The 23,031-nt window shown below is 39.9% G+C and overlaps 1 protein-coding gene across 7 annotated transcripts in view; it reads left to right on the top strand.

Annotated features, from left to right (window-relative positions):
- FAM171A1 (family with sequence similarity 171 member A1) overlaps window positions 1–23,031 on the top strand; it is an 89,176-nt gene that overhangs the window by 52,083 nt on the left and 14,062 nt on the right. For 6 of the 7 annotated variants that reach the window (XM_083826042.1, XM_083826043.1, XM_083826046.1 and 3 more), the window contains 3 exons: window positions 4,825–4,917; window positions 10,370–10,528; window positions 15,584–15,760. In XM_083826042.1, the coding sequence (XP_083682168.1) occupies window positions 4,825–4,917; window positions 10,370–10,528; window positions 15,584–15,760 (429 nt within the window). Of the gene's footprint in view, window positions 1–336; window positions 547–4,824; window positions 4,918–10,369; window positions 10,529–15,583; window positions 15,761–23,031 lie in introns of all 7 variants that reach the window. The other variant, XM_083826047.1, reaches the window with a different exon arrangement.

The following is a 23,031-nucleotide window of genomic DNA, read 5'->3' as shown; positions in this document are numbered from 1 at the left end:
CCAGGTCAATTCCATGCCAAGTGTTAAAAGCAATAATATTTAAAATAGTGTAAGTGATCACAGGGCAGTGTTCGGTCCCATGCTCTGACTCTGCTTTATTTATTAATATGAACACAGTGAGTGGGAACATGTGTCTTGCCTCAAGTTCAAGCAGCAAATCTGTGTTTGGACTGGGTAAACAGTTCGAATTTCTTCAAACCCAGAATTATGCTCTGCGTATTTCAACATGCTGCTTACTTGCCTGCATTTGCTTGCTTCAGAAAAGATAGACTGACTTCTTCCATGTTTCCACTACTGTACTCTGCTATGTTCTCTGTCTACTTAATGAACCTATAGGGAAGAGCAAGGCTGTTAGGAGCATAATGAACGAATAAGAAGCAACTGGAATGAGCTGCAGCACAGAAGGGTTCAAGTAAATAAAAGGAAACAATTCTGTACAGCAACAGTAGCTGAAGATTGGAACAGGTTGCCCAGAAAGGTTGTGATATCTCCACCTTTAAAGATATTCTGAACTGAACTGGACAACCCCATGCATGGCTGAAGCAGGTGACCTCCAGAGCTCCCTCCTAACCTTAATTATGCTATGATTGTAGTTGGAAACTTCCTTGATGTTTTTTTTTCTATTTAAATATGATGAAGTGCAGCTTCCTCAGCATACTTAACATACTTCCTTAAGATACAATCATAAGTGATTAGAGCATGCATTAACCTTTCCTTGCCCTGTGTCTCATATATTTCCTACTCACACCCTAGATCTTTTGAATGCTGTATATTCTTCCATGGGCCTGGAGTTTGTTCAGTTAGGGTTTTTTGTTTGTTGCTTTTCCTTAAATATTGATTTTGAGGGAAGGGAATTAAATATAGTATTATTGTTTTGGTAAGTCATTGAAGTTTAAAGAGCAGTAATTCTATACAGTTTCCACAAAATCTTTCTATCTACAGCTGAAATCTGAGCTTTACTCAGAAAATAGATTCCTTTCACCTTTAATCTTCCCCACTGAAATTGGTAGATCATTTCCTATTGATTTAATTGGGAGTAGAATCCTTTCTTTTGCTTTCCGTGCTGTGAACTTAATCCTTTCTTTGATTAAAGAAACAACAAGTTACAACTTGATCCATCTCATGTAGATTTAACAGGTTTGTTCTTTGAATTACTCCTTAAAAGGGCCCTGACATAATAATTCAGACCCAAAATACTTAGGCTGTTATTTTTTTATTAAGCTCCGATGCCTATTGTATTTTAAAAACTTACAAAGATCCATTTGTATTTAAATGTCCCCCTTGTGATGCTTGTAACCAGCACAATGTAGAAGTTTTGAAAACTATGAGTTTTCTTCTTGCTTTTGGTTTTAATCTGAGTTGAGTGGTGGGGAATAGGCAGCATATTTAGATCTTGTTTCTGCAATGTACACCCTTACAGCAGGATCTTCATTTCCTGAAAATGCCATTTAAAAGTACTAGTATTTGTCATTCCACAGACCAGATATGCCATTCTGAGCAGAGTTCCACCCATGCCAGTGGTTTAAACTCATGTGCCATCCTGTATGCTGTGGTAAATGAAGTACGGACAGATTATTTCCACCACCTCAATGTGGAAATGATAACCACAAGCGGGAATAGCTTTGAAAGCTGTAGGGTGATAATGTTGAAAGCACTGCAACAAGACTTTGCCGAGGGGTCAGGATTCTTCCATCAGAGGCAATATGCATTAGTTGTAACGTTATGCTGAAAGGCTGTGCAGCCACTGATCTCGTGATATTATTATAGTAGCTTTAAGAACCAAGCATTGAAGATTTTCTGTTCTCATAATTCAGCAGAAATCAACTTTTCTCATATCAACCAAAATGATTACTAGCTCTTTACCACTTAAGCAGGAGGATTATTTATTTACGTAGTGATAAATGGTAGGAGGAAAAGATTAAGATCTCTTTTTCCATTAAACTATTTATCAGCAGAGCCATGACTCCACTTATTAACAGTTCATTAATTTAACATCACTTGACTTGTTGAAGCGTTCATGATGCTTCCATGTGTACTCATCTATTTGTTCTTGGCTACACATCAATTTTGCTTTGTAAATAGTTTGAAAGAAAATAAAATTTCAACTGCTAGTCCATATTTAGGAGGACATTTAGGGGAGAGTGAAGTTACTGAGTAGCCCAGTTCAGACTGGATGGTAACATCAGCCAAAGGAAACCATGGGGAAAGGTGGTTCTAGGAGCAGTTCTAGGAACTTGCTGTGTTTCTGGTGGGGAAGATCTCACCTGGGAAGCAGTGGCTCTGCGGAAGACATGAGTCATGGTAGATGAATGGTTGAGAACAAGCTCACGATGCAGCACTGCAGCACGAGGGAATAATCTGTAAAACAAAAACTGAGAAGACTGGGTGTACCATCTCAGCGCTTCTTCTTGGTACGGCCACTCTGAGTGTGTCTAGTTCTGGATCTGCAATTCAAGAAGCCTGTTTAAAACTGCAGTGGTATATGGAATGATTAAAAGATTGGAAAATATGGCTTACAGAGAAAGACTTAAAAATGCTTAATTTATTTTGTTCACCATAGGAAAAATAATGGGTTAATTTGATCATAGTCCATCAATGCCTGCATAGAGAATAGGAAATCAGTAAGAGAATTCTTCTGTCTAGTGGACTTGGGTTGTAAAGATGATCAATAAATTTCGACAGGTAAAAAGACAGTTTAGCAGCCATCGTAATTTGTTCCTAGAATGCTGATGTTGTGGTGTATTCTTCACCACTGGACACCTTTGAAGGAAAAATGGATTGCTTTTCTACAACATGTTTTCTAGTTTAAGCGCAGCAATTGGATCTGAAGCAGTAATTAATTCAGAGAAGGCTGGAGTAAGACTAGATCTTGAAAACATGTTTTTTTTTGTAAAGTACAATATGCAGTCTTCCTCTTATTTCAGACATCTATATTAGAATTAGAATAGCTCAGTTGGAAGGGAACTTCAAAGAACGTCAAGTCCAACTTGCCGACCCCTTCAGGGCTGAACACAAGCTGAATCGTGTCACCGAGGGCATTGTCCGAATGTTCCTTGAGCACAGACAGGCACAGGGCACCATCTGCCTCTCCAGAAAGCCCATCCCAGTGCGTGACCACCCTCATGGCACTGACATTTCTCCTCACGCCCAGCCTGGCCCTCCCCTGGCACAGCTCTGGGCCCTTCTGCACCCTGCCATCGCTCCCCAGGGAGCAGAGGCCGGCACCTCCCTCTGCGCCTCCCCTCCTCGGGAGGCTGCCCAGAGCCACGAGGCTGCCTCTCGGCCTCCTCTTCTCCACACCAGACAGCCCAGGCGTCCCCAGCCTCTCCTCAAGACACAGGCCTTCCAGCCCTCTTATAGCTTTGGTGCCCTCCTCTGGGTGCTGTCAAGGCCCTGAACATCTTTTTATATTGTGAGCTGCACACAATATTCAAGGTGGGGCCGCACCACGCTCAGTGCAGCAGGAGGGAGGATCACCTCCTCTGGCCGGCTGGCTGTGCTGTGCTCAGGGCACCCCAAAATGGGGTTTGCCCTCCTGGCTGCCAGGGCACGCTGCTGGCTCACGCTGCGCCTGCTGCCACCGGCACCCCCAGGTCCCTGTCTGCTGAGCTGCTCCCCAGCCACTCGCCGCCCAGCCTGGGCCTGGCCCTGGCATTGCTCCGTCCCAGCTGCAGCACCCGGCATTTACCCTTGTTGAGTTCCATGCCATTGATGTCTTGTATAAAGTAATGCACGTTAATTAAGAGGAAATTTAAAAAACACCAGAAAATCAGAAGACCTTGTGCTGTACTTCTGTTAATCAGTTCTGGAAATGTTTTCATCAGCTTGTTGTCACTTCAGAGCGGGACAGGCACTTTCCAGGTGCAGATGCAGGATAGTTCCCAGGTATCAAAAATGCCTCGTCTGCATTAACTTCCTGCTCTCCTTCTGTCCTTGAAAGGCACGCATGAAGTGCCGCGGATATAACTCCTTCTGTTTTCATGGGTACATATTTTGATGGATGCAGGAATCAGGTGTTCTCAGTGGCTAATTCTGTGCATATTTCTTGTCTCCTGGGTCTGAAAAGCTTGGCATGATATTATGTCATATTTTTCACTTTCCAGATATGTGTGCATACATGACCTCCCAACACCCACCCCCACACCTACCCACCCACCCCCTGTAAGGAATGTCTCTGTCCAGTGGCAAAGGAGGCCTTTCAACACAGATTTCTTGCAATAAAGCCATTTATTTGTCCTCTTCCATACCACGTGGTAGATTGACACTACTTCTGCTATATGTAGAGGTTCTATAGTGCAGGTGGTGACTCAGTAAGAACATGCTCTATTTTAAAGCAAATTATTCAGGCTTATTCACCATACTTTGCATTTCTGTATGACTTATTATGTAAGCATCTCAAAAGTATAAGTTAAGTTTCATTAAAATCTTTCTGGGGTAAGAAGTGTAACCATATCACGTAAGAAATAATTCAGTCAGACTGAGTTAGTGTTTCACTCATCTTTATGTAATGACAAGTCTTTCTGTGGAGCTGGGGACTATAACCTGAAACCCTGCTTTCCGCTGTACCCTTCTGTACTTGGGCCTACTGTGCATGACTTTATCGAGAATCAAAGTGTGGAACATACTGTTTAGTTCAATAATAATTGCCCTGGCAATTTAATTATTTGGTTTAGAAAATGCATGCAGTTTCTCTCCTATATATAACATGTTTTTAATAGTTTTGGTTGCCTATATTTGCAAAAATAAAGAAGTAAGTTCTGTTGTTGTTGGGTTATGTTTCTGAGCATTCAAGTGTATCCCACTTAAACCAATTATCTTCTACAGTCTTCTCTTCACTGAGCCTTGGCCTTCTTCCTGAACGCTCAGCTACTCTAATGGTCTATGATGATGTAGTCCAAATAGTCTCAGGATTTCAAGGTAAGCTGATTTTTGGAAGTTGGAATTGAAACTTAAATGATATTTCAAACAAAAAAAACCTGCCAGCCTCATACGTTCTGAACTCTGTAGTGTGGGTGAGACTAGTATTTCATATGGAATTCTTGTGAGTTCCCTACAGAATGTTCCTCTCTGGGATGGCTTTACTGAATTGATTAATAGTGAAATTCATCCCTAACTGCTGTGACTAGGGAATTCAAGTTACTTGGTAATAAACAAGTTTGAACTTTAGTGTGCCATTTGAGAGCTAGAGATTAAATTTCTTTTGCTATCTGTTAGATGTTAGATCATCTAACCTCCTCTAATCATCCTACAGTACGTTTTCTGATGTTCTTACTGTCTAAGAATTTTCTCTAATTTTATTTTTTTCTTGCCTCCTACTGTGAATGCTAGAAGCATAGAAAAATTGAAAATACCTCATATGTGCATTGATAATATATAAAGTTGCTTTTCTTAATTAATTCCTCTGGACCCCTTAGCAGACTGCCTGCAAGCCCACATACTCCAGTGAAACCCACTGTATTAGAAGAATATAATCTAGATCCCCTTTTCATAAGGCCAAACACAGAAGTAAAAGAAACTGTAGTATCAGTCCAATGAATATGCTGTGTTTTCTGAATTGCACAGCAGAAAATCAACATGTTCGTCTAGCAGGGATCTGACCTAGCTTAGCCCAGCTGATCTGATATGCTGAGGTAAGTCTGCTAACAAAAGAACAGAACTTCCTAAAGATACCTCAATGAGACAAAACAAAGGGTCATCCTTCCTGTGAGCACTGTGTGCATAAACTCTGTCTTATTCACATCCCTTATCAATACCATCATTTTAAACTCTAGCAGATAATAATAAACAGGGGAATAGTACCTTCAATAATACTGCAAGATAACCTTGTTTTATCTGAGGGAATATAATTCAATTATGCCTTCCTAACGTCTTTCTTTATGGTTAGAAACCATCCAGACACAATAGGCTTTTCATTAATGAGAGCACTAGATAGGACTGAAGCTGGAAAAGCACTAAACAAATTACATAGCTGATGGAACGCTCAGAAGGAGCTAGAGAACAACACAGCTGTGGTACATAAATTCTGCAGCTTGAGAGCTGACATTAGATAATGGGGTAAATTAGATGGACAGTAGACTGTGTTAAATCACAAGGGATTCCACTGGACAAAACACGAAACATTGTTTACCAACAGTATTCTTCTAACATTATATAGTAAATACTCGTATTCTTATGCAAATGTGCTACTATTACACAATTCACTTAGAAGAAAAGTATTCTTTTTTTTTTTTTACAGCTTCCTTTCTTAAAAAAAAAATAAGCAGGGACATTTGAGGGCTAGGGAGACGTTTAACAGCCAAGTGAGACTCTTAAATATTTTCCATGTAATCTTGCTCCCTTCGGTGAGTTGATCAAGGGTGTTCCAATATATTAGAATAATGTAACTGATTCTGCTGGTATAGCAGGGAAAGAAAATAAAGAAAGAAAATGTTACCCAGAGTACTCTAAGAGCTGGAATTTGAACTCTCATTCTTGCACAGTAAAAACTATTTTATGGGACCAACCCACACTCCTTTTCTTGGGAATTGTCTTGTGATGAAACCTAAATGAAAGACAGCTTAGACATTGTACCAGTGTTGGAATGGAACCTCTCTAATCTTGATCCAAAGTCCTTGTGACCTAGTTTTTCTCTGTTACTTCTCCAGTTTATTTCTTAGTTACTTCAAGCTGCTGCAAAATAGTTGATCAGGAGTTACCTTAATGCAAAAACGAGAGCAAAACAGAACTTACTATACTAGGCACAGACTGGGAACACTGGTGTTTGAAGTGCCAGTCAAAGGAAAAGAAAGGCATGTCTAGTACAGTAAGTTACCAGTTGCTTTTGAATAATTAAGGAAGCAAGCAACTTGTTATGCAATTGAGAAGTTTGTCTGAGTTGATGCAGCCAACTTCATTTTCATGATGGCATTACGTCCATTGCTGCATCCTGTCAGTAACTGTGAGAGACAGAGCTTGCCAGCTCAGCCCCTGGGTCATTTAAGTTATTTAATACCAGCACAGTGACGAGCTGAACTTCTGCATTCAGTGCATGGGAACTGTATCGGTACCCTCTGTCTTCCTTTGCCATACAGGCAATGGGAGCATGAACTGATTATATTTCAGATGTTACTTCGCATAGATTAAAGCTAAACTGTTGGTGTGGTGCCACGTGTCACACATCCATCGTGGCAGGAGATGCCTTACAGGAACTCCTTGAGAAGCGCACTGGCAAATGGAAAATGACAGCATTTAAATCATAGTTGGTATGTTGTCAAGAGGATGCCTAAAGAAGACAAGATTGGTGCTAAAAGTCCTTTCTCTTATGGCACTCACCAAAATGGAGAGAGCTCACGTGCCAATTTTATAGTAAAGTGTATTGGTTTTAATTTTGTTTTTATAAGTCAAAACTAGGTATCTTCAATAATAAAAGCAGTAATACTAATCTACTCCCAGTGATAAGGGTTGACTTGTTGAAAAATACTCCAAGAATCTGGTGAGCACAAATCTATCCATTTGACCACTTTGGTTCCCTCAACAAGTCTATTCCCAAACGTAAGCCCTAAAGTGCTCTATGACTTCAGCTAAAGGAGTACATCGGTTTATCTTCTACCAAGGTGGGGAAAGAATGCAGAAGCATTGGTAGCATCCTCTCTCACAAGCCTTTCACTAGTTGCTCCTGATCATCTCCCCCTTAGGGGTCCCTTGCTGAGTTAGGGGAGAACCAACCAAGGAGCTGAACGGAGGCTCACAGTGAACAGCAGCTTTCAGGTGACTTTCCCACTGCTGAGCTTTCATGCCACCAGCTGTGCAGTTGGGAGGACAAAAGGTGGTTTTCTTTACAGAGCTGAGGTTAATTCCCATGAGCATCCCCAGTGGGGAGACGGGGACGTTCCTGGACAGAGAGGGAGGACAGCATGTGGCAGCGCAGCTTGAGGGGAAAACAGCATTACTGATGTAAAGAAAGCCCTACCTGAACAGTCTTCACTGGGTGTGCATTCGCTGTAATGCCCAAATTTCCAAACAGATACTAATGAATTAAGCATCTGAGAGGTAAATGTTTCTCTTCCTATTTTAAGAGAGAGGAAGAGCAAGATACAAAGGATGAGTAGCTTGCCTGAAGTCCTGGACTTGACCTCTTAAAAGGAAACCGGATTCCCTGGGGCATTTCAATATCAAGGAGTTTTGTTAATCTAGGATGTGAATTAAGTAGTTATTCTGTACCAATTATTAGTATTTATATTCACAGGCTAGCTACACAGGAAGCTGTTTCTGAGTAGCTTCCGCCTTAAAATTTGCATCCAAATTTATTCCTGTGCAGGTTTCCTGTCAGGTTTGGGACTTAGCCATGGGAACGTTTTGCGTTGTCTGTAGGGTTCAAGAAATTGAGGTTTGGTTTTTGACTTTTTCTCCCTGTGTAGTTATGATTTGGCAGCTCCTGGCTCTCTTGGTGCTACTAAATAATCCTTTTTTAATAGAAAACTCCAGAACCTACCCATAAACTGCTGTGTTAATGGATTCAACAACAGTTATTTTGTTTTTAATTCGTAATTACTTGGATCTTCAGAAATACAATGCCAATTCTTGGCAACTTGAATAATTCATCTTAATCAGATATTTAGTCAGCAGAAAATCCTACAATTTTACATTGAACTGATAGTGATAATCTTAATACTATTTTTATTGTTGCGTTTTTTGCTGTTTTGTTACTGTGGATGCTTATCCATATGGGACGTATGAACCCACACAGCAGTGCAGTCAGAGATTTGTGAGTGTTTGAACAGATGTGCCCCTGAGGTGCAGCAAACTATTACAATATTGTAAAGCACAAGGGAGATGAGTCTTTCCCAAGTTCATTTCAGTCAATTTATTTAGTCTTTTATATTGTTTTCCATTTACACCTAGAAATTGGCTGAGAGAGGTTTCTTCCCATTTCACAGGTGTGCTGTTTAATGACTGTCTTAAACATTTAAGAATACTGCTAGTCTTGAGATCCTGCTGTAAATACTTCAGTTTCAGAAATTTAAGAAAAAAAGAAAAAAAAACCAGCTTATTCTTGCAGAATTACTAAGGAAATGACAGCTAAACAGATAAACAACGATCAGCTTTTTGAATACACTTGCCTGCCTATTTGACAATTTTTGTTGGCCAATACAATGCTTGGTCTGTTTTCTCATAGCTAGAGCTCCTGCTAGAAGATAATTCAAGAAAAGATGCCAGTCCTCTGGTTAATGACATTGGCAGTTGTAACATTGAAGAGACGAGTCAAGCTCTTTAATCTTTATCTCAGTGAAATTACACACAACCTGAAGCTGCTGCTTTTTTTAGAAAAAGAAGCAAAACTGTTTTGAGTTGACATCTTTGAACCACATAGTCAAATACAAATTAAGGAAAGAACTGCTTGCCTCTTGATTTTAAGCTGTGGGGGGAGCGTGCAATGAGTATTCAACAAGAGCTTTGGAGAACACAATAGATTCTGATTTAAAAATTAATTTGCATGTAGCACACAAACTTGCAGATGGAGTCTTGCTGTGTGTTGCTAAACAGTATTAATGGTGAGCATCCATTGAAAAAGACTATTGACTTTATAATCCAGGATTTAAATGAGAGATGAAATGAAATAGTGCCTGATACAGTCTTAAATCATGTTACAGTAAGACCCTTCAATTAACACCTAGTGATCCTGAAAAAATGCTAAAACTATACAAGACGGAGGAAAAAAGAGGAATTACATGCCAAGTAATCTGGTTCTGCTTAGATGTGTACTTTGCATGGGAAAGTATGGAAACTGTTTTCACCCAAGCTTTGTCAAGTGAATCTTTTTATCCAGTGGTTTAAATAAAAACTGACTGTTAGTAGTAGAGACAGTTAAGATAGCCAGAGCTATGTAAAAATACAGTGTGGAAAGTACCCGAGTTAATTGGGACTAGAGTTGTAGTTTCTTAGAACAACACTTTAAAGAGTGCAAACTAAATTTAACTTTCTATATCAAAAGAAACAAAATGTAAACAAAAATGATGAACAGGATACTTTTCTGAGCTTTCAGATGCACTACCTCTGAATTTGATTTTAATTTCAGTGACATTCATTGAAAGAAGCATGTAATTAAATTTGAAGTGATCCTGGCAAATAATGTAGTCAGAAAAGATTCTGACATCAGATGCTTTAACAATTTTGCTCGGTAGTGCTTCTAGAAAAACAATAGCAATTGCAAAACAAATATAAAACTAGTGTTCTTCCTCCATGTGCGCAATAGCCTTCTGATATCTCTGTCCTTCTCAAGTTATTTTAATTTGTAATGAAAACAACTGTATATATGCTATATATGCTATAAATGTGAACTCCTAAATATTCTGGCCACGTTGGATATAAAGAAACTTTTAATTTTTTTTAGGTGCACGGACTCAGCCACAAGTTCACTTTCAGAGAAGATCTGTGAAATTACCAGAGAACACTAGCTACAGTGATTTGACAGCATATCTAACAGCAGCCAGTTCACCCTGGGAAGTGGACAGTTTCCCTTATTTGCAGGGATTAGATGGAAATGGAACAGGTAACCCACCACTTCGTTTTTGCTCTGATATCAAATCGGTCAAGGTACCAACTCTTGACCATATTGTTTTTTCCATCCCTGTTCCAACAGAATGTAAATAACATTACATGTTCAACTGCCCTATCAAAATGCTGTTCTAATGAGCAGTTTTCACTTGGCAGAATTCTTATGGTATTGACATCAGCTGGTTCTCCTGCTGATAATCATAGTTAAAGAAATCAGTCTTTAGATTAATGCAGAGAGCAAGGGCCCTCCTAAATGGGACCACTGAATAGCAAAGATGAAGACTCCTTGGCCTTGGAAGAATAGAAAAGTTTCTTATACCTGTAGTTTTGAACTAAGTCTCCAAATATGTCATTTTGCATGTGCACAAACAAAAACAGAGATCAATGTGAAGGGGCAAAAGAGAATTTAAATTGAGAATGCAATAAAGTTTCTTGTTGATTTTTTATCTAAAAATATGTGTATCAAGTATTTAATACTCTGTTTTATTAAATCTAGATTCAACAGAAGCAAAATTCAGCAAAATTCTTCTTGCACCAAAGGGAAAACACAACCAGTGTTAAATTCAAAGCTATAATACAATTTATGACTGCAACTGCCTGTTATTCTTCTTCCACTTCTCATTTAGTCTGAAATAATTGGTGTTATGTAGGCTAGAGAAAAATAGATGAATTGGACATAGAAGGCTTAAAATGCTTAAAGTGTTGCAAAAAGAACAACATGTTCTCTGTGTCTGTATTGGCTTAGAAAGAAAGCAGTGGACTTGCAGTGCAGCAAAAGAGATTGAGATTAGTGATTAGGAAAACCTGCTGTGGTGTAGGTCATTCAAGCTATAGAATCAGTTGCTTGAGGGTGTTGGACTGAATTAGAAAATCACCTGTCAGGATGGCACAGGCATAGCTGCTTTGAAGCAGGCTAAATAACCCCTTGAGGTCCCTCCTTGCTGTTTCTCAGGATACATTTACTTGTGATGTTTTGATCTAGGTGACTGTGAATGCTAGGTCATGCGAGCAAAGGGTATGTGACTGAGCCTTCTAGTTCTTCCTTGGGGTGGGGGGAGCAGGAACTAGCAAAATAAACTTCCCTTTCCTTTGTTCATATCTGAATATCTCTTTTTTTATTACAATTAGAAATGTGTCAACTACCTTACTCCAACCCTTCTGTCTGCTTCAGTGAATACATCTCATCCTATCCCTTCATCTGTCGTTTCCCCATTCATCCCCATCATCTTCAACCTTCAGTTTTCTCTGGCTGTTTGTAGTCAAACACGGTCTAATATCTCTTATCTCCTTGTAAAATGAAGGGACATACCTATCACATTCGTCTCTCTGTATACTTCCTAATCTCCTTTATTTTTATCTCTAAACCCACTAAACAAATTGTTGACAACGTGCGGGGAATTCCTCTCTCCCAGTGCTTTTCTCAGTGCTCTGCAAACCAGCTTCCCACACTTGCATTTATTTAGTGGCATTTTGGCAAGGCCTGTTTTCACATGATCACCACTCACAGGAACTACACAAGTAGGACATCATCTTCCTCCTGTTTTACCTCCTAGCCTCCTACGAAACAGATGAATGCACCCTTCGTTTTTTTAGTCTTCTGTATGCTAGCATGCACAGGCTACGAAGGCGTCTTTTCTGTTTGAACATGGGTGTCCTGGATCTGCCCTTTGTTAACCTTCAATTAAAAGAGTGTGCCAAAAGATCAAAATGATTTGCAAAGAAATGATTTCTAAGAGACTGAGAAGAGTCTTGTCTTCTGAATATTGTAGTATCTAGTACGGTAGAATATAAACTGTGAATACATTATATTCATATATGCATAATGGAATAGGGGAAATGCATTCTATTTTTAGAAGAAGTTTCTCCTGCTGTGGAAACATTAAACTTCAAAATCTTAACCTTGGATCGACTTCGTTTTCTTCAGCTGTGAGTGACTTGATGAAGATTTCACCTGAAAAACTTCTGAAGGAATAAAAAATGAGATCAGCACCTGGGGATTAAAAAGAAAAGAAGAAATATATGTATAAATTTTAGAATTCTTAAGCAACTTTGCTGCCTCTCCACCCACCTATTACTCTACTGGTCTTTCACAGATTATTTATAGGTCTGTGGACTTCAAGAGAGGTCCTCCTATTTAAATCGTTTCAGTTCTGGCTCATTTTTATCCAGTGACTTTGCAGTTACTTTAACTAAAACATATTCTCTATGAATTCAACAGTTGTTGTTTTGTTTTGTGAGATCCTAAATGGATATTGAAGTAGTAACATGGGCCAGTGGAGATTCATTGCATGAATCAGCATGTTCCAGACATAAAAGTTCAAACAATTTTGCTGCAAGTAGTGATAAGCCTGTATAGTGTTAGCTTATTGTTCGTATTAGTCACCACTTGGAAAACAGTAGGATGGTTTCACAAAATATCCTTTTAACCAATCTAAACAAAACTTTCCATTGTCTGCAGGGATGGACCAAGCTGTCTAATAATCATTACTCCTGCTGTTTTTGTAGGCTGTTTCCTTTTCATAAAGAGTCAAGTCTAAGTCACAGTGGATTTTCCTCTGATTTTTTTTTTAGAGCTCTTTACAGGTCACCAGATGTCAAAAATGGAAATAAATAAATGAAAGCTGACATTTATTGAAGTCCATTCCCATTTAATTTGTGCATGTGCTTTTCAGTTGTATAGCATGTGAGAGTTTCATAAGCATTGATTTTAATTTACCTTCACAACTGAAAGGAGACAAACATATCTTTTTAATGAGCATTTACATACTGTACAAGATGGCAAACTGAAGGTTTTTTTTTTTTCTTCTTGCCAGAGATCGGTAGATTTCAGAAAGTTCGTTGTCTTCTAATCTAACTTCAGCCCAGTACTGAGCAAAGTGTCAGCACACCTAAAGTAAGAAAGGCGTGAGCAGTGTTCATCATTAGGATGCTTCTTTTGGGGCTAGATATGCATTTTTTTTGCAGATATTGAAAGCAGATATGCTTTATTGAGACAGGAATGAAAGCAAAATTTGAAAACTTCAATATCTAAAAATGAGTAAAATATAATTTAATCGTAGATATTGATCTAAATGTTTCTAAAATCAGAAATTTCACTTTTTCTCGTGAGGAATTTGGATATGCCAGAAAGGGATCAGCTCGTGGTGCTTAGCAAGAGGAATTTATTTCTCTGATACCAGCCGGAGAAGCTTAGTGGCCCAACTCCAGTGACCTGGGGACAGGCATCAATCAGACAGAAGTTACAGGTACATGGGAGAGGCAGGGGACTGAGTGATCATGAATAAAGAAACAGTGTTCCCCACCAGTTCCCTCCTCTCTTTCTGCTTCATATCCTAAAGCTGTAGGGGTGTGATACCATGCACCATTGGAGCCTGTAATATAAAGGCTTGGGTAGGCTGGCAGCTTTCCCCTGTTCCCAATTTGAATTCTTAAACCTTATTTTCTGTTTGTTTTTTTGTTTGTTTGTTTGTTAGTTTTTCCTCTCTGTTACCTGTGTGGCTCTCTTACAAGGCAATCTTTAGTGCTCCTGTTTTCTCAGCACTTTAATCCCCCTGCAGGACATGCCCCTGCCTCTCAGTTTGTGGGAGATCAAAGCCAAGTGTGTGCCCTTGTGTGTGTGCTTTCATCCGTCCTTGGCCTGTCAGCTGGGGAGCAGCAACACTCTCCTTGAAACGTGGGAAAAACGTGCGTCAAAGTAGATACTGTTGTAAACAAGCCACATGGAGAGTTACTTGTGGTTATTTCGCGTGTCTTCAGTTTGGCACCTCTTGCAAAATTCAAAGAATTTAAAGTTCTTAGGAGTTTTGAGGAGTTCTGTCTTTTTTTTCCTCTGCTACCGCCGCTCCTCCTGCCCTTTCCTGGTGGTGTCTGTACTTTGGTGAGCAAACTGTCCCTGTGAGGCACTGAGTTTCACAGAGGCCATTCCTTGACACCTAGGAGACATCGTAAAGGTCTTAATACTATTGTCCAGCACTCCCTCTGTTGTCTTGAATGGATTTGCCCTAATGAAGACTGGCACCAAGATACTACATATTCCTGGGGACTGCTTGTTGCGCCTTGGTGTAGCTGATGGGCACACCACCTGGGTGAAAATGTGCTTTCACAGGCAGTTAGTGCAGATAGCAGGCAACAGGATTATACGAAGGGTGTAATCTCTCTCTGCCAACCAGGCATCCCAGGCAGGCTCCTTTTCTTGCATGCAGAGATTAGCCCCGCAGCAGAATTAGCAGCTGCACAACCACCAAGGTCAGCACAAAGATGAAGGCAGGGCAGCTGCTTTTAGCAGCAGTGCGGACCCAGGTGGGCTCAAGCCCCTTGCAAAACTGGAAGGTCCATGTCTTCGGTTTAGACTTCTGCAGGTATTGCTTTGAGCTCCAGATCTTCTTGGTTTTAAGCAGTACCTGAAGCTTTTTTCCTGAATACCTGAATTCATCTTCCTTATTTTTCTGTCATCGATTCATTTGGTTTACCTAGCTGAAGGGTTATACCATTTTTTTTAAACCACGTTGTCGTGAAGTATTGCCCATTGGCATATAGTTTAAACATACATAATACTAATAATCTTGCATAGATAAGATAATACTATCTATCAATTTAGCTTGGTTGATTTCAGTGGAAGACCAAACAAAATATATTGTGGCACTTTTAAACATGAGCAATCCTGCGTGCAGTGTCATTGCATGTTTGGGTGTTGATTATAATGCAGGATTATACAATCAAAGTCTTGTGTGAGGTGGTGTTCTTTTGTCTTTTTTTTTTTTTTTTACCACGATTATGGCTGTGATTCCTGTATTAGTTTAAAATGAATGAAGGTGCAAAAATATATGCAGGAGAAATTGCATTGTATTTTTCTTGTCTTCACTATTTTTAACTTACTTAATTTTGGAAAATTCCAAAATACATACATCTTGGTAAATTTTGTAATGTAAGGAAGATTAATACTACCTTCCCTTGAGAACTGTCAATCCAGTGCTGTGGTGTTGAACCACATGAGCGTGTCTTAAACTTCAGGAAAGTCTGTAGTCATAATATTCGTTCATTCTCTTGGTAGGAAACAGCACTAGGTATGACCTCACCCCTGTCACTGCGGTCAGCGTTCACCTTCTCAACAGCGATGGGACTCCAATCCCAGTGAATGGCCCCATCTATGTAACCGTGCCTCTGCCAACAAACAGCAACTTGAAGCACAATGCACACGTTCCAGCATGGAGGTTTGACCAAAAATTCGGTAGGTAACATTTAACTGTGCTTCCTTAGATGGCTTCATTTATCCGAAAATAATGTCTCACTGCATTTATTATGTTATATATTGAAGTCTTCACTGGAGTGTGCAGAAAGAGGTTTTTTGTCTAAAAGGAGAGAAGACAGAGTTTTATTATTGAAGTAATATGTACTATATATGTAAATATACTCGAGTAGCAAGTCGTGCCACTTCCAGACAAAAATCTTTTGTAAATGTAATATTTTACAGTTATTAAATATTTTACATAAAGCTATTTTGAGAGGACTTGATTTCAGCCAGAGACTGAGAAACAGACGTATCAGCTGCAGCATTGAAGTGGAAGTCTGGAGAAATGGAAACTAGCCTTATCTCTGCCACCAGTCAGCTATTTGACCTTTGGTCCATCTCTTTTCTCTGTGGCTCAGTTTCCTGTCTGACAGATAGGAAACATAATACTGACTCCTTTTGTAAATCACTTTGAGGTCGACTAATACCATCAAGAAAGTACGTGTAGATGATTAAAAAAAAAGTCATGAAGTATTTTGAAAGGACAAAAAGCCTAATTAACATAATCTGTAAAATGCTCTCCGTTTTTTACATTGCAGAATAACTTTTGCTGTTGTGAGCAGGATTTCTCCAGAAATCTGTGTTAACAGGCTCTCTGGTTTTTTGATGTAGGGGTTCTTTTTGTCTTTTTGGTTTGGTTTGGTTGTTTTTTTTATTGATTTGTTTTGTTTTCATTGCTAGCTGGTATATTATGCTGGCCTTCTTTATACCTTCAAAGTGTAAAGAATTAAGAGTATAAGTCTTGTCCTGGTGATTCTACTTCAGTTATTCCATTGTGCCCTCTGAAGTATATACCAGATGGTTGCTAAGAAAAAGAAGTCAAGGAAGAAGAATGGAAGGTGAGAAAAGCGGAGGCTGTGAGATAGAGAGAACGAAAAAGGAGCCAGAGATGTAGATCATTATAGAAAATCAGTGGAGCTTTGTCCCTGCAAGGCAAAAGTTTTGAGCCAGTTTATGATCACATCCAGAAGTAGAACTAGCCTGAAACCACTGTGTTGGGGGAAGGGGAGGGGGAAGAGAGGGGTGAAGGAGGAAATAGTGGTTTTGCTTCCTTCCTGCCTCTGTTTGCTGAAAAAGGCCATTTTTTTTTTTCTCTTTCAAATAGCATTCCTGCTAAATCTTTTGTCAGGAATTGGATGTAGTAGAGAGTACAGCAGTAGGATTTAATAAAGAGTAGTTTTGAACGCAGTACAAAATTGAACAGTAGAAGAAGCGTGTGATGATGGATTCAGGGTTTCCCTTAACTGGGGAAATGTTGGTTTTCTTGTGGTGCCCCTAACAGTAAGTTTTACTTACTTTCTGCCTGACACTGATTTTGATTTGTGATTCTAGAGAGTATTTTGTTTTCCCTCGTTCAAGAAAAGGCTGGTAAGACTGGCTCACGTTTGCTTTCTCCACAAGAAGCAGTCCATCCCTAATCCTTCCTGTCATCTGTGTTACAACCGTAGCATGCCTCACTGCTAGTTACTCACTGCTAGTAAAATGGCTCTGATTTTGATTATGGAGCTTTCTCATTTATGGCCAAATTTCCATGCCCCTTTTGTGGGGCCTCAAAAGCTCTCTCTTACTATGGAAGATGTATTTTTACTGTTGCATATAAAAAGCTAGTTACACTATTACGTGCAGTATATATTAGTATAGATAAATATGGGCTCATTAATTAGTGCTGCAGCTTGAGGCTCCAAATCTTGAGACAAGTTCAACCTTGTTTGCTTCATGACAAACTGCTGGAGCACTTGTGGTGTTGTGAGGAGAAGGCATGAGGACTACTAAACAAAAAGTGTTTTTTGTCAGGGCTCTTGACTCCACAAAGCCATGGAGAGGAAGGTATTGAAGACATTATGCTTAGGCTCCAGCTCACACTTAGCTGAAGTAAGCATCTTTCCATGCAGCCGAAGACATTGAACAAAGACTCATTTAAGCCCCGACTGCAGCATGCCAGTTCTAGCAGAATTTTGGCCACATCCCAACCAATTTAAATTAGAGCAGCCTAATTTAATAAGTAGAGCAACTACTCTATCTTTTACGGGCTACATTAGCACCCTAAGGGCTGTCAACCTAGCCATATGTAGCGCGAACACGGTGGTACCCTGTCATTCCCCGTGCCTGTTGTGCTTGGAATCTGAAGGGAGGAGGATGGATGATAACTGGGATGGCTCCATGCTGGAGAGATGTTTACCAGGCAAGTAAGTTGGTGTAACATTTGCATTGCCGGATCTGTGCCTTCTCAGGATAAGCCCTCTAACCTCATTATTCTGATTTTGTCTTTCATTTCAGAAGCTGTTTTTTCAGTGTTAATTATGTTGTGGTCTCTCCTTAATAGATTTTCAGTGGCTTAAATTTTCACACTTGTATCTGAAAATTGAGTAAATGCCAGAGATGGAAAACTGTGAATGTATTACCAGGCAATAATGCAGTGCTTCTCTCTAGTGTATTTGCAGTACAGTGGGCGCTTGTTCATTCAAGCTATTGTTTTTGTTCAGAATCCATGTGGTTGTCATCATTACTGTAGGAAGTGTAATTTCTGCTCTAAAAAGCAGAAAAACTTTTTCACTTTTAGGGGAGGGAGTGGGGAAGGGACAGAAATACTAGAAATGTATTTCAATTCTTAGAATCGCATACGTTCTGCTGAGCTCATGATGTACTGATACAAACCCAGTGGCATCTGACTGGAAGTGCAGAGATTTTCATAGTTTCTACAGAAATTATGCATATTTGCATATTACAGCAGCCAAAAATAATTAATGGCTTCTTAGGATGTTTACCATAAACAGTCTGTATTTTCATTGCCACAGTTTCTGTCTTTGAGGAAGAACTGGAGAGAGAAGGGGGAGAAGCAGCATAGTTTGCTTAAGGCTGAGGGTAGCTCCACTGACACTGATGAAACAGCCAGCCAGAAAAAGCAGGCTGACATCAGAATAAGACAATCTGCTGCATCTAGTTTATATTGTTACAAACGCGATGTTTCATTACCAAACAAACTTATTGCCTTGTGTGCATGGTGAACAAATTAAAGCAGTAATACCTTTGTGAATAATCAATGAAATGAAGAGCATCTAACTATGCTCTGGAGAAGTTTTAGGACAAATAAATGCATCCAACCTTGTTCTTGTGCTGGAGATACTCTGCCACCTTTCTCTGCAGCAATTCTTAGTGGTGGTAATAGGCACAGGTGCATTGATGTTGTGGAGACATACAGTAAAATGCAATTTCATCAGTCTGCACTGTTGATATACCTGTATCTCTCTCGGATTTCATGCACCATTGAAAGAGTGCTTATATCTCATAAGTTTTGAACATAAGAGATATGGATTTTCATTTTTATAATCAGGATCGCTTAGTGATTTTTGTTTTGTTTTGGTTTGGTTTTCCATTTTCTAAGTCCTGTCTTATTTCCCTCCAAACTCTGAAGTGGTTGAAAACTTTTCATTTTTTTCTTTATCCATAAGCAGATGTTTGGGATCATGACGTCCTCCTCGTGTGTTTGCCTTGATGTCAGTAGGATTTACAGCAATATACACCAAATTTCTGTCCTGGACTTCTTTCTAGCCTTGTCCATTTGTGTCAGAAATGAATACTACAGATCCCAGTTGAAATTAAACTTTTTACCTCCTGCATGTTTTCCAGCTCCCACCAGGTGGCCTGAATAACACAGCGGTTGTTCAGCTGTGTTCTCCTCAGCCACCATTGGAGTGGTTTTTGCTTTATGCTAAGGTGCCCGTTTTTCATTTGAATCAGTGAGCAAAACTGTAAGACCAGAACTCTTCGTTTCAAGTTCTCAGTTTCATCCCATGTGGTATGGAAGCGTTGTGTTGCCTGTAGAGTACTAAATCTATATGTAGAGCTGTATGAATGACTTAATAATATTACTAAATACTACAGAGCACATCATGTGGAAGTGAAGTTTATTCTTAATGACAGTACCGATGCATTCGCTTGTTTCTGAATCCCACCAAGTAACAAGAAAATATTTTCAACACTTTTCAACAGTGTGTGGCAAAGGGCTTGTGGAGTGAAGGGGATAAACCTCCTCCCTTTGTCTCCTCCCTCCTTAAAATGTGTTCCCTTTTGTGCACTAATGTATACATGAAGTTCAGAGTACTATTTCTCTCCTTACTCCTCCCCAAACACTTGGTGACATGACCTTGTTGTGTTTAAATTGCTAGCTTCTTCACAGAGGAGGAGATTTTCCCCAGTGCCTGAAAGCTCAACCATGTATTAATGTAAAGTGATAGCAGACAAGTATCTTGGGGAACTCTTTTTATAGCTTTATAAAGAGCAATACTTTATGTACTCTCACTGTGCTGTGTCAGTGCTTTCTGACTGCATTTAATGCCATAATAGATACCTAAATACATTGGGATGTCTGATACTTTTTACTGGGTGACGTGCTGCCTTCAGTGAAAAAATATCCATTGATTTTTGTGGAGTCAAAATGTCCTACGTGTTCCTTCTTCAGCAAAATGAAGATAATGCTTTCTGTGCTCCTAAGAAGTTGTGAGAATATACTTACGTATAAAGACTGTCGGTACCTATTTAAACCTGACTGGAGTATGGATTTGCTGTATTTCATGTCGGTCAAGTGGAGCTCATTTTGTGTTCCTAGTGCTTATAGGGAGAGAGGAGCAGCTCCTGTCAGGATGTGTAGCAGGTTACGTCTGCCTGTCTATTAGTTGTAGATAAGGTGACTTGTAAAAGTCTGCAATTTAAACTTCCCATGTGGTAGCAATAGTAATTCTCCTAAAGGAAACAACAACTTTTTCATAGTTTGAAATGCATTCCTTTTTGTTGTGGATTCAGTTAATTTCTCATTGCCACCGCATTCATGCACCGCACGACAGACATAACATAATTTAACCAAAAAAATATGCAGTCCATGCTCTGAACTTAGGTCGGATGGACTGTGTTTGGACTACGTACAGCTGCGTACGTGATCTGGGACTTCATGTGCTTCTCAGTGGGTTTTACTGGGTTTGCTGCGTGTAAGAGATGTGCATAACGCTGTTACTGTAATTGGCTTTTGTATTGCCCCGAGTCCCAGCAAAAAATGCATTACTGTAATCAGTGTGGTGAACATGTTCTCTGCCCCCAGAAGCCAGGTTTTAATACAAGCAGTATAACCAGAACCAGAGCGTCTGGTTCTAGATCGCATTCTCTGGTAATGCAGAGATTTATTTGCAAATTGCAAGAAGATGAAGCCTCCGCAATGCTGATACAAGTTCCTTGACAATTTGAATTTCGTTTCCATTCTGTGATTCTGTAATATGAGAGGGCACTGCTTTACTGCAAGGATGACAGAGCACTGGAACAGGTTGCCCAGAGGGGTTGTGGAGTCTCCTTCTCTGGGGGTATTCAAAACCCTCCTGGATGCCACCATGCACAGTGTGCTTCAGGTGATCCTGCTCGGCAGGGGGGTTGGACCAGATGATCTCCAGAGGTCCCTTCCAACCTCGCCATTCTGTGACTCTGTGACTTCCTTTCTGTGTTAACTGTCAAGGTTAGATTATTCTTAAAAACTAAATACACTGAGGAATACAGATTTTTAACTAACTGCTTTTAAAGAATTTCGTATTTTGTGTGTTGCCATAGAAATGGCAGCTCCCAAACCCAGCTTTTTACCATATACGATGTCTACATAATAGGTGCAGATATAATTGCAGAGTAGTAGACAGACCTCAGCAGTGAAAGGAAAAGAAAGAAGCTCTTCCCCCGATGCTTCACAGTGTTGCTCGCTGAGGTATGTTCTCACTATCTTGAGTCCTTTGGAGAGGTGTAGTGGATCACAGGAGGCAGTTGGGTTTGTTTGTCGATATGTATGTTGTTTTTAAAATGAATGTTGTGGTCTTCACACGTGTAAGTGATGTGAATGGACTCTTTGATCCTATCCCCGCCTCTTGTGCTGTCTGAGCTGCGTGAGTGGTGGCAAGAGGAATTTGTGGCAAAGCGGAGCTGGTAGGGCATTTTGGGGAGATTAAGAGGACGTCAAAGGAATCAGGTCGGTGCCAAAATTTGATATGTGCAAGTAATCTACCATTATGTTGTCAAGGAAATCAAACTTGAAACAAATAACATTGCTTCTGGGAACAGGTTTTATTAATAGACTATACATTGTATTGTGTAGATGGCCCTGTAGCTCCACCTACAGAAGCCACGCAGTAGAAGGTGGGACAAGATAGACATCAAAACTCGGGAAGTGGAGAAAAGCAGCTGCACAAGCAAGCGCTCTTGAGTTGGAGAGGAATTGAAGGTTGGTGGAAATAGAGGTAGGAGTGCATAGAGCAGGAGGGCACATCGAGTGTGAAGCATCTGGCTGGGGTTGGAAGAAGCCGGGGAAGCCCTGGGACAGCCTTGCTCTGAGCCTTGGGATGGTAGATAAATCACAACAGGCTTCTGCTTCCACTGCCAGCCTGAGACCGTGAGTGTGACGTGAGGCTGAATGAAGGAAAAGGCATGCAGTGTTTTGAGTTGCCTCATCCTTTTACTTATTACTTGTTCTAATAATTTTGTCAATAGCTGACTGTGATTAATAATATGATAATATGATTAAAGGCAGTATCTTTCATGTACACGAGTGACCAGGGATGGTGGCTCAGCAAGCATAACTAAGCTTTCCTTTTTGAAATATAATTATTAAGCAAGAATTATGCATGGAAGTCATTTTATTTAATAAGTCACTTCTGTTCTGGCATTCTGGAAGGAAATACTGACGGGACCGAAACAATGCTTTCAGTTCCTGTACGATGTGCTCTGCCTTCTGCCCAGACACAATTAAAATTATTAAATAAAAACTGGCATGTTCTTTTGTTATATATTTGACAGGTGATTTAAGGGGAAGATGAATAGAGATTGCAAAGACATTAGTCATGAATCGAACTGGTAGACTTTGCAGAAATCTTCCAGGTAGGTTAGAAGTGTGTGTTTCCCTTAGAGCACACCAAATAATGATGGTGCTGCTAAACAGTAGCAGGACTTAGCCACGGAAGGCTTGTGTAACCAATTCTGTAACACTGGAAGAATAATGAAGGTATGAGCTCAGAGCAGGAACGTTTATTTTTTGATGTTGCCTAGCAACTCAAAAAACAAAATTGTAATATTAACTTAAATGCTGACAATTTTTAAACCTGTGTGCATTGGGGGAAGGAAAAGGAGGAGAGTAATCTCTACCGATAGTCACAAGAAAGGATTTTTCAACCTCCTATTTCCTTGTTTTT

The sequence above is a fragment of the Anser anser genome (assembly GCF_964211835.1).
Source record: "Anser anser genome assembly, chromosome: 2".
Classification (NCBI taxonomy): domain Eukaryota; kingdom Metazoa; phylum Chordata; class Aves; order Anseriformes; family Anatidae; genus Anser; species Anser anser.
This window is presented reverse-complemented; position numbering and strand designations above follow the sequence as displayed.